The sequence below is a fragment of the Chenopodium quinoa genome, unplaced genomic scaffold (assembly GCF_001683475.1).
Source record: "Chenopodium quinoa cultivar QQ74 unplaced genomic scaffold, ASM168347v1, whole genome shotgun sequence".
NCBI lineage: Eukaryota > Viridiplantae > Streptophyta > Magnoliopsida > Caryophyllales > Amaranthaceae > Chenopodium > Chenopodium quinoa.
In genome coordinates, this window is record NW_018744704.1 from 455,640 (window position 1) to 466,871 (window position 11,232).

General features: G+C 36.5%; 1 protein-coding gene across 1 annotated transcript; it reads right to left on the reverse strand.

Annotated features, from left to right (window-relative positions):
- Window positions 1–252: 252 nt before the first annotated feature.
- LOC110702840 lies at window positions 253–837 on the reverse strand. Its single transcript, XM_021880583.1, has one exon. It carries the CDS (start codon window positions 835–837, stop codon window positions 253–255), a length of 585 nt encoding a protein of 194 aa, XP_021736275.1.
- Window positions 838–11,232: the final 10,395 nt, after the last annotated feature.

An 11,232-nucleotide genomic window follows, 5' to 3' on the forward strand; every position in this document is an offset into this window, starting at 1 on the left:
CTTTCTTCCAGAAGCACGGCCCTCCTTGGCTCTCTCCATTCTTTTCTTGAAAGAATAACAGTCCTTCTTGCGGTGACCAGCTTTACCGCATTCCCAACAAGTAAACTTGTTACTTGCCAATTTCTTATTGGACTTGTTCTTAAAAGAACTAAAATTCTTTCTGTTTCCACTAGTAGATACACTAGCTCTTCCCTCATCTACCATATTAATGGTAGATGTGCTAGGATTTCCATCCTTAGCACCTTCCATGGCTCAAATCCCTTCTTCAATTTGAAGATGGGTGGCCAAACCAGACAATGTCATGTCCTCCTTTTTGTGTTTCAAATCATGTTTAACATTTTTCCAACTAGGGGGTAATTTGTCAATAATACTAGAAACAACAAACAACTCATTCATAGTTATCCCATGTTGTTCTAGACTACCATAGATACGTTGCAATTCATGAAATTGATCCATAATGGATCGACCCTCAACAAATTTATAATAATTAAAATTGCTAACAAGAAATTTCTTACTTGAAGCATCCTCTGCCATATACTTGCTTTCCAAAGACTCCCAAAGCTCCTTAGCTGATTCCACATTTTGATAGATATCAAAAAGATCATCCTCCATCCCATTCAAGATGTGACCACGACATATGAAATCGTCGTTGTCCCACTTCGATCTTTCCCGGACAGATTCCAAGGTCTCATTCTCATGTTCATTAGGCCTTGGAGTACTAATTACATAGGCTACATTTAAGGATGTAAGAAGAAAATACATCTTCTTCTTCCATTTCCTAAACTCCACACCATCAAACTTCTTAAGTTTGACAAAAATTGTGGTTAATTCTTTCATACTAGACATGCTTGCTAAGTTTTTCAAAATTTAATCTCTTTAGATTGTTAGGTTTTCTTAACAACAATTACAACAAGTAAATATTTAAACAATTGTGGGAACAAACCTAAACATGTACAATAATCAAATCATACATAATTCCAATACTAATCAAAGTATTACAGGCAAAGCAATGTTTAATCAATGAATTACATAAATTCAAATGACAAATCCTATGTGAAAGATTACAAACTTGCCTCACTTCCAAGCCTTTTCAACGAACATGAACACGAGAATACTGGTGACCACTTGAGTCTCAAACCTTGATATAATGTCTTAGGCGTGTATACACTTTCCTAAAGAGATTAATTTCCCCCACAACGGTGCTTGGGTTAAACGGAAATTCTCTTTGAGATACAAAAGACACTCAATTCGTTCTTAGCACAAAGAAACAAATAAGGATGATTAATTCACAAAGGAAGGCTAAATTTCAAGAGGTCAATCTTTCAATAGTTTGCAAGAAGATTGAAAGAGAATAGGAGAATTATTTTATGGAGAGGATGAACAAAATGCTTTGAATATTTTTCTGTTCTTCTATATCATTTTCGTATTCACGAAAATCCCTTTTATATGAGGGTCAACTGTTAGCAAATAACCGCAAAACTGGCTAATGGCGCGGGCGCGACAAACAAGGCGCGGACACGCCACAACGAGGAGTGGGCGCTCCTCTTTCAGGAGCGAACACTCCTACCCAGAATATGCGTTTGATGAAATTTTCCAGTGAGGGGCGCGGTTTGAGCGCGACCAGGGGCGCGTGCACGCCACCAGGCAGTGCGGGCGCGCCAAAACTTGAGCGGCTGCGCCTCTCACTTTCATCTTCCATGCTGAAATCCAGAGAGGTACGCGGTTTAGGCGTGCTCTCATCGCGGCCGCGCCTACCAGGCACGGTCGCGTTTTACATGGGCTCGAGCGCGCACCATACAACACTCTAAATTATCTAACATTAGTCGAGTTTGTCATTTTGTTCATCAAAACCATAAGGGTCAACACACAAGGTATTACAGTAAATGTAATTAGTTATACTTTAAATTATTACAAATATTTTTTTTAGTGTATGTATACAATTGTTCACTTAAATCAAATTAATTAGCCTTTAAAATTTTAACATTTATTTTGCTAGATAAATTTTCATTTTACAAATATGGCATAATTTATATTCTAGTTATCAATATAATACAATGATTAAATTAAAAAGTACTCTATATGTTCAATAGATTATCTTTCTATGTACTCCGTTATCTTCGTATATCATAAGTTTAAATACTACTTTGTATTTGGTAATTTATACTAGTATATTCTATAAATTTTATTAATTTCTTTACTCATCATATAAAACTAAATACTTCGTAGTGAATAAATTACTTACTAAATATGTGTATTGAAATAAAAGTGCAATAGAATGGGACGAATTTCATCAAATGAAAGAGTTGTTAAGAATAATAAGCTACTCATCATTTCAAAAAAAAAAAAAAAAAAAAAAAAATTGATTGATATCATTTACAATAGATAAAAATAATTAAAATATAAGTATATATTTATTTTATAATTTAAAAATCATAAATTCTAGTACTTGGTTTTTCATAAATTAAACGAAAGACTCAAAAAAAATAAAATAGTTGAATACATAATTAGTTATGCAAACATAGAAAGTACAAGCTTTGTTGTGGCTGAATCAAAGAGACCCAATGTCCATAATAACATGTCTCTTTGATCAACAGTTTTTTTTTTTTTTTTTTATTTTTTTATTTTTTTATTTTTTTTTATTTTTTAGGGGTAGCATGTGCTACCCCTTGTACCTTTCTAGATCCGTCATTGTCTGGATCCGCCACTAGACTTGCACCACACTTAGAGGTGTCAATTCAGATGATCGCATCGGATCTGATGATGAGGTTGAATTAGGATGGGTCAACTTTTAAAGTAAACTCATACTATATTATTGTGTCCACATGAGTCGAAATCAAATCTGATTTGGATATTTTTCGGGTCGAGTCGGGTGTGATTTTGACACCTATACCTACACATTTTCACTCTCTTTCTCATTATATTAGTAATTATTAAGAATTAATGTAAGCATATACTACATTATAAGGAAATTTTACGTGGTAACCCTCAATTTTTTCTAATAAAAATATATTATATAGAAAAAAATTATATTATATATCTATTACAATGGCCAAAAGCCTAATTAATAATTATGCTAACTGAGACCAACAGACGTCTATAAATCTTATACCCAAAAAAAAAAAAAAAGAACTTATACCCAAATTTCATCATCAATGAGACTGAACAAATTCTGCAGACTTTTTACAGAATTGGTTTATTTACTAAAAAAAATAAAACAAGAAATACTTACATAGTACTCTCTTGATCTATTCTTTTTGTTATACTCATTTGCAATTTGTGCAATCTCTAATGCGCATTTGACCAATTACATACTTCATTTTTGTTTACAAAGAAAAGTAAATTATGAAACGATTCTAAAAAGATCCCACATTATAATTTTTTACTTATACATAAGTAGTAATGGATGGTTAGAGTTTTTTGGTTTGACCCAATAAGCATTAAAGTGAGTTGACAAAAAACAACTGGAGATATGCATTCGATAATTCAAAACACGTGATCAATAATATTATTAAAATTTAAAGGGACAACAAGCCATCACAATGTGCCATAGTTTCTTCAATATGATTTGGCGCCTCAAGAGTGCTATGTGTCACCTTATGTGTCATGATTCATCACCCTAAAACTCTTTCTATGTGTAAGTTTCATACTTAATTTTCCCATAGAATGTTATTCTAAAGTAATTGTACAATAATATGTAATTTAATTTATAAGACATTAATCATACATTAATGGTTGTTGATTGCTTGGATGCTAATTTTCTAGATTCAATACCAATCAAGCAATTATACAAAGTAATATATATAAGTTATTATTTTATTATGTAAAGTAATATGAATATAAACAAGCATCTAATAATCTTAAATTTATCATTTTAATATTTTATTCACTTATAAATACTGTTCAACACTTACAGATTGAGTGGTGTGGAAAACTGAAAATGGGAATGGAAATGTAGTCAAAGTGATGAATGGATGTGAGGAAATTCGGGATAGGAAGAGGAAATTAAGCAACTTTCTCATTGTTCAAAGTCAATCGCAAGAAACTAACCAAAAAGGGTAATTTTGTCAAATCCACAACTGAGGGTAATTTCAAGAAACACTATTCCTTTGAACAGTATCACATACTCGGGTTTTTGAAGGGTTGGAGACTGGCATATTGTAGCATAATTCCCTGTTCATAAGCTTCCCCTCTTCTACTGTTCAGAAGCTTTCACATGCAATGTAAATTTATCTGGTTTCATTTAGTTTCCATTAATTGAGTCAGCAAGCTAAGGTGATGCTCATCTTTCCCGTTTTCACTCTCTTTCACTCATTTGGTTCTGATTTCTCAGCTTTCCCATCTCTCTTCCCACTCCATTGCTAGCTTTCCTCCAACCTTTGTCTCCTCCATTAAAGTTGAGGTAAGATCTTTACATCTTTGATGAAGGTTGATGCAACCAGGCCACCGGCTGATCGGTGCCGCCTCTTCTTCTTCCGCATCAACCAGCGAATCATTGGAATCCTGACGTAGCTTGGGGTAATTCCACCCTTCTTTAACCAAATTTTTCAGTTTCCCCCAATTTTCCCAAAATTTTGTGATAGATTGATTTCAAGTTTTCTGTTTTTTTTTCCAGGCATTGTTGTCGACAATTGTGCATTTGTCGGAATCATAATATAGATCTTAGTGAGATTTTTTTTTTTTTTTTTTTTTTTTTTTTCTTTTTACCAATCAATAGAGTATGAGTAATCATTTTCCAAAATTCTCACTAATACTCACATTAAAACAAAGAAACCCAAATTTCAATTTAACAAGGACAATAAAGAAATCACAACGGTAATTCTCCGGAAGAAATAAAAAGTGGGTAATTTTCATCAAAATTTCACCTTTTTTTTATAAGTTTTGTTTTTCAATGGGTAGTATTCGCAAGAGCATAAACCTCGTGATAAAATCAATTAAGGTAGTATTTAACTAATTCACTGACAATTTCCAGCTCTTTACATCTTTTAGGTTATATGGAAAGTTTATGAAAATGTTGACCATCGTGAGCCTTTAGGAAAATTTGTCAGTACTGTTATTTCAAAGTATTTTGCAGTGAATCTTGATCCAATAGTAAGTCTGCATTAATTGTCAGATGAGCCTCATTATTGGTCGAATATGCTGCCCATGATGCAACGTGTTCGAATCAAACTAGATGCCCTCGAAAGGAATCCTTGCCAAGAAAGCTGACATAAAAGGTCTTTCCTTAATGTAGGTTGGCCACTTGCCCCTCACTGGATCCTTTAACTCATCTATTGCTCCTGGATTGTGAGTCTTTTTGCTTTATAGGTTGTCTAATTCTATGTTTGATATCTCCTTGTCAAATAGATTTATTTCTAACCTTCCACCCATGGTACCCACACTTGCAATCCTGAGGTTCCAGAAAAGATTTGAAAACCTTCAAGCATTCGTTGGACATATTATGCTCGTGCTTCACATAACAGCCGCTGTTTATTTTTCTTTGTTTTCTTGTTGGAATTTTATTGACCATCATATCATTTTTAATTTCTTATGTATATAATGCATAGGTCTCTGGAAAAAAGGATGCAACATTTAACCCTATATACTGATGACAAAACGACTACAGAAGTTTGCATGCATGATTGAGCCGATTAGGGTGGGTTATGAGGGTTCTTACTTTGACACATGTTAATACTAATCCTAGCCAATTTATCAGCCCAAAATCACCTCTATTTGATATCCTTTGCAACTCTGAGGTAGGAGGAAAAGTAATTTGTGAATCCCGCTTTCCTTGAATAGAAAGTCTACTCACTTACATCATTGTTTGTCTACGTATGAAGAAACAATAATGCAAATAAGTAGACTTTTTTTCATGGGAAGGGGGATTCAAAAATTACCTTTTCTCATACCTTAGAGTTGCAATGGGTCTCAGATGTTGGTGACTTTAGGATGGTAAATTAGATAGGATTAGTATTAAATTTGTGCCAAAGTATGCATCCTCATAATCCATCCTAATTAGTTCAATCATGCAAACTTCTGTAATCGTTTTGTAATTAAATTTTGCATCCTATTTTCCAAAGACCTATGGATTACATAAGAAATAAAAAATGATATGATGGTCAATAAAACTTCAGTAGGTAAACAATTAAAAAAGAAACGGAAGAAAAAAAAACACGGTTGTTTACCCAAGGAAAAGCATAATCTTTTTAACGAATGCTTTTAAATTTTCAAATCCTTTCAGAAGCCTCATCGTGTACTAAGTGTGGAAGGTGAGAAACAAATCTATTTGACAAGGAGATATCAAATATAAACTTAAACAGCCTATAGGGCAGGAAAACTCACAATCCAGGAGCAACCGGTGAGCTAAATGATCTAGTGAGGAGCAACCGGTGAGCTAAATGATCTAGTGAGGAGCAACTGGCCAACCTTTACTAGGTAAATACCTTCATTTACAAATTTTACTATGTGCTCCCACCCTTTATGCCAGCTATCTTGGCAAGGAGTATTTTTAGGGGCATCCAGTTTGATTTGACCACGGTTGCAACGACAATTGGTGCAGGCTAGCTGTTGGATCATGATTCAGTGCAAAATCCTTTGAAATAAAAGTAGTGACGGGTTTCCTAGAGGCTTAGGAAGATAAACATATTCATAGATTTTCCATTTAACATATTACAAATAAAAAAATGTGAAGAGTTGGAAATTATTCGCGAATTAGTTAAACACCTTATTTAATTAGTTATACAGTACTAAATTGTTAAGCAGATCAGTGATTGAGATAATTATAATATAGTGTATTAGATAAACATATCAGTAAAGTAGTTACATATCATATACAACTTTATAATCAACCTTAAAAGAACTTCAAATAATTCCTCCTACACATTCAAGAAAATTGTTAAGAAGGTAGCGAATGAAATAGTTGAAATACTAACGAGTTAGTTAAACATATTAGTTAATAGATACACATTAGTCAATAAGTTCAACATATAACTGAAATTCTTAAGCATATCGGTGACTTGAATAAAAATAATAGTGTATTAGTTAAATCTCTCAAAAAGTAGTTACATATCTGATAAATCTTATTGTTCAACTTTAAGAAAGAAAAAAAATCCTCAGATACATTCAATGAAATTGATCAGCAGATCAGTGAAATAGTTACTTACAAAAACTAACTAATTAATTAGTTAACATATCAAAAAATTAGATGCACAATGAGTCAATCAGTTAAACATATCATTGAATTTGTTAATCACACCGGTGAATTTGATAAACGTAAAGGACTTTTTTAAATGTATGTGTCAGTGAATTAGTTAAAAATATAAGTCAATTAGGTAAGAATGTCAGTTGATAAGATAATAAGCATATCAGTTGATTAGCTAAAAATAGAAAAAAATAAAATAAAAAATTTGTCAATTAGTCAAACATATTAGACAAGAAGATTAATTGTGAAGAGCTGGTAAATTATCAGATATAACAATCAAGCAAAAACCTGAGATTAAGACATTAAATATCTTTACATTTTCATGTTTAACCTTATTGAAAAAACTGCACGAAATCATTGTAACTCTTTTTCTGCAATTATGGAACGAAAACGACCCAATCATTTTTGCACGTGAAACCATGAGGTCCCCTAGTTTCACAATCATAGAATATTTGGAAAAACATACTTTAACTACAAATAAGGGTACCTTTAGTAAAACCTACATCTACAAAAGAAATATATCAACAAAAAATTGTTTATTAATTAGAAGGGTTAAAATACAGATGACAAAATTGTTTTACGAACATACCTGTTGTTTCGGATGAAAATAATAGGACCTCTAGCAGACCCTTTTTAAGGGTGAAGACTGGTCTCGGTCCATGTGATGACTGAGCCGATGATTTCCTACACAGCAAACACACGTAAATTAGCCTCGGGGGTGGTTGCCGAGGAAGACCCCTCTGATGCTAAAGTCAGTTCAGTGTATTGAGAGTAAATGCTATGTAAGAGGACTAATTGCTTGAGGCTGATTGTGAATGAATGATAAATGAGACAATTGATGTCTTTTGTACCCTTGCTCAATAGAGGAGGATTAGGCCTTTGAAGTCAGATGGGCTTGCCATGCTGACTGGGTTTATTGACTTTAGCATACTTTGGAGAGTTGAACCTTGCTTTTGGGCTTTTGAAATTAAATCATTTGGGCCGCACCAATTAGGTTAACTGAATTGGACCCAAAAAAATTGCCCCCAGACCCAATTCGGAAGGATAACGGGTCGGGTTTTGTCTTGCAAAATGGAGGGAAACAAATGATTGTAATTTGAAAAAGGAATTTGGACAGTCAATGACGTTGTAACTGTCATTAAGGAGAATAATTAGGGAAGGTAGAAGGTTTAGTGGGTAGTTAACTTAGGACGTGTTTAACGGTAGTGTTTAAATGGAATTTGGTGGGGGGTTTTTGGCGGTTTTAAACTCTTGGAATTCTTGATTCCAGCAAACTTATATAAACCGCCCTCTCCACCTTCTCTAATCACTCTTCGCAAACACACTTCCTGAAATTCGTACAAACCCTTGAGAACCTGATTTTGCTTTTTCCTTATTCTCTGCAATTCCGAGCCTTCCAACTAGAATTCGTTGCTCCGAGTCAATACATCGGCAAATTCCAAGTTTGATAAAGGTAATTTTCCCGAAACTTGTTCGGATTTTCTTGTTTTTCAACCTCTTTCCCTTTTCCTCGAATTCTTTGATTTTTAAACAAAAATGGTCCGAGATTTGGGAAAAAGACCATGGGTGCTGAGGAGGAGGAAGAGGTTCCGCCGCTTGGTGCTCGGCACAACCAGCCACTTGGGCAGATGCCTGCTCTTAGCAACCAAACCTCCCTTCCTAGGAGAGATGAAAGGGTTTCTTGTAAGGAACCCCCCATTGCTGCGATACGATTGGCTTCGGTGCCCTACCGAGGTTGGGAAGAGGCTAGCACCTCAAGCTGTGGTTCAGCGCATGGGCCTCGGCGCCTACCCTCTAGGGACGAGGAATGGAACAACCCGCCCAAGAACTATAGGCTTATGAATGCTGTGCCGTATGACTGGTGGGTCAACGGAAATGCCCTCCATCATTTCGCCGAGCAAATCGAAATATTTTACGGCATCATGGAGGAGGACGGGTATTGGTGTCAAATGCCCATGGCCGAGGATAGGGTCCATAGGCCCCCACCTGGTTACATCGGCGTGTACACCAGGCAACACTAATCTGGACTTAAATTTCCTCTGCATCCATTTATTGTACAGGTGCTGAATGGGTACAACATTTCGTTGTGCCAATTAACCCCGGTCAGCATCCGAAGACTCGTGACCTTTCTCTAGGTCTGTCTCTTCTATGGATATGAGCCGAGCATTCATGTTTTCCGCAAATTGCATAAGCTGATGCCGAATCAGCAGTCCGATGAGCACCATGGATTTGGATGGTGGAGGATTGAGACCTAGAGAGGGCACCTAACCACTTGCCTAATGACACCTCTGATAAAGATTGGAAGGGCCAGTGGATATGGATTCGGGCTCCTGCCGAGGAGGACCACCCGAATTATTTTGGAGGGCCGAGGCACCTGAGAATGCCAAATCTGAAGATGAAAGCCATTGGCCCAGATGACTTCTCAGCCGAAGAGAAGAAGTTGTTGACTCTCTTCGACAAAAAGAAGAACCCAAGGGGCACTAACCGAATGGCCTATGTGCCGGAGACTTAGCTACCCTATTATCATTATATCTTCAAGGAGAAGATATTAGCTGCCGTCGGCCTCAGCCAAAAATACCAGAAAGGTAATAAGCTCGGCTGGGGCTGAAGGCCTTTGCTTCTTTTTTTTATTCTTCTTTCTGTTTTTTATTTGCTTCTACTTCATGCAGAATTTCCTGTTTTTTTCGGTTTTTCAGAGCTACACAAAGGGAATTGCGGCATTGAGTACAACAGGCTAGGATTAACGCTGGTCGGCAAGTGACGAGGAATGCCCCAACTATAATTGATCCATCGTCTAGGGCTCCTGCACTTTGGTCGTCAACGCTTAAGATAATCAAGCCCGCTGAGTATTCACTTTAAAAGCCTTGGTTCTTGAAAAGGGACCCATTTTTTCTGTTAGACCTTGAAGAACAAGCAGTTGTTACGGCCACCGCTGTTGGTGTTGGAGTCTTTGTTGTAGGCTCTGAGTAGAACGTTGAGCAAACACCATATGTTACTGAACAAAATGTACTCAGCGCCGATGACGAGCTGTTGCTGAAGACTTCGGTGAGCCTTAATGCTTTTTCTGTTTTCTTTTTCTCCTAGCTTTTCTTCTTCTAAGTACTAAGCTTCGGCTTGGAGTTTTTTCTATCTTTTTTTTTAATGATACTGATATCACTCTCTACCCCCCCCCCCCCCCGTCTCTTCTGCTATAGTCTGACGAGGAAGAAGAAGACAAGAGAAAACCAAACTAAGAATCATCATCTTCTTCAGTCGAATCTTTGGCTGACAAAGTGGCCAGAGCAAGAAGGAGAGCTACAGTAAACCCGGGATAGTTCTCGGTTGCTGAGCCCCCAACCAAAAGTCCTCGCTGGATGAGGATCAAGCCGAGGCGGCCAAAGAGAAAACTCCTCCTCCTCCTCTTGAAAATCGGGAGGAAGAAGTTTAGCAAAGGACTCCTCCCATTCCATCTCAATCTCCTCGGCACATGGCTGAACCTTTTGTTGCTGAGATTCAGAAAGCCGATGCGTTGATAGTGCAGGCCGAGGATGACGATCTTTTAATTCTGGATGGGAGGTCAGAACATAACAAGGAGGCCGAAGAAAGAGTTTATGTCCCCAAAAATTCGACGTTTCGTCAACATCTGCTGGGAACTCTTTTCGGACTTTCCAATCTTCGGCCATGGGGTTTGAGTCTGCCTCACTTTTAACTGTTCCAGAAGCTGTTAGGAATAGTCTGCTCTCTCACCGGAACTCGATTGTCGAGTTTTTTGGTGACTTGTCTGGCCTTTCAGATCTGGAAACGGCTAGGGTTAGGTCTCTTCGGGCAGCTGCTATAGTGTCCGAACCTTTTGCGTGGGTGCTAGACCCTATTACTGAGAATTACAAGCTGCTAATGTAGGTAGCCTTTTCTTAAACTTTTGCTTAAGTGCTTTTGCTTCCTTTTCATTAAGCTTGTTTCATCAAATTTTTGCTAAGTCCTTTTCCTCGGCTGACTTATCTTCGAACCTTATACGCCGTACATAACCACATTATGGCTGCTGGTTTGAACAAGGAGCTAAAAAATAAATCCGAGGA

Excerpts from the sequence above, each read along its gene's own strand:
- LOC110702840 (XM_021880583.1), bottom strand. The coding sequence starts at position 837 with ATGAAAGAATTAACCACAATTTTTGTCAAACTTAAGAAGTTTGATGGT.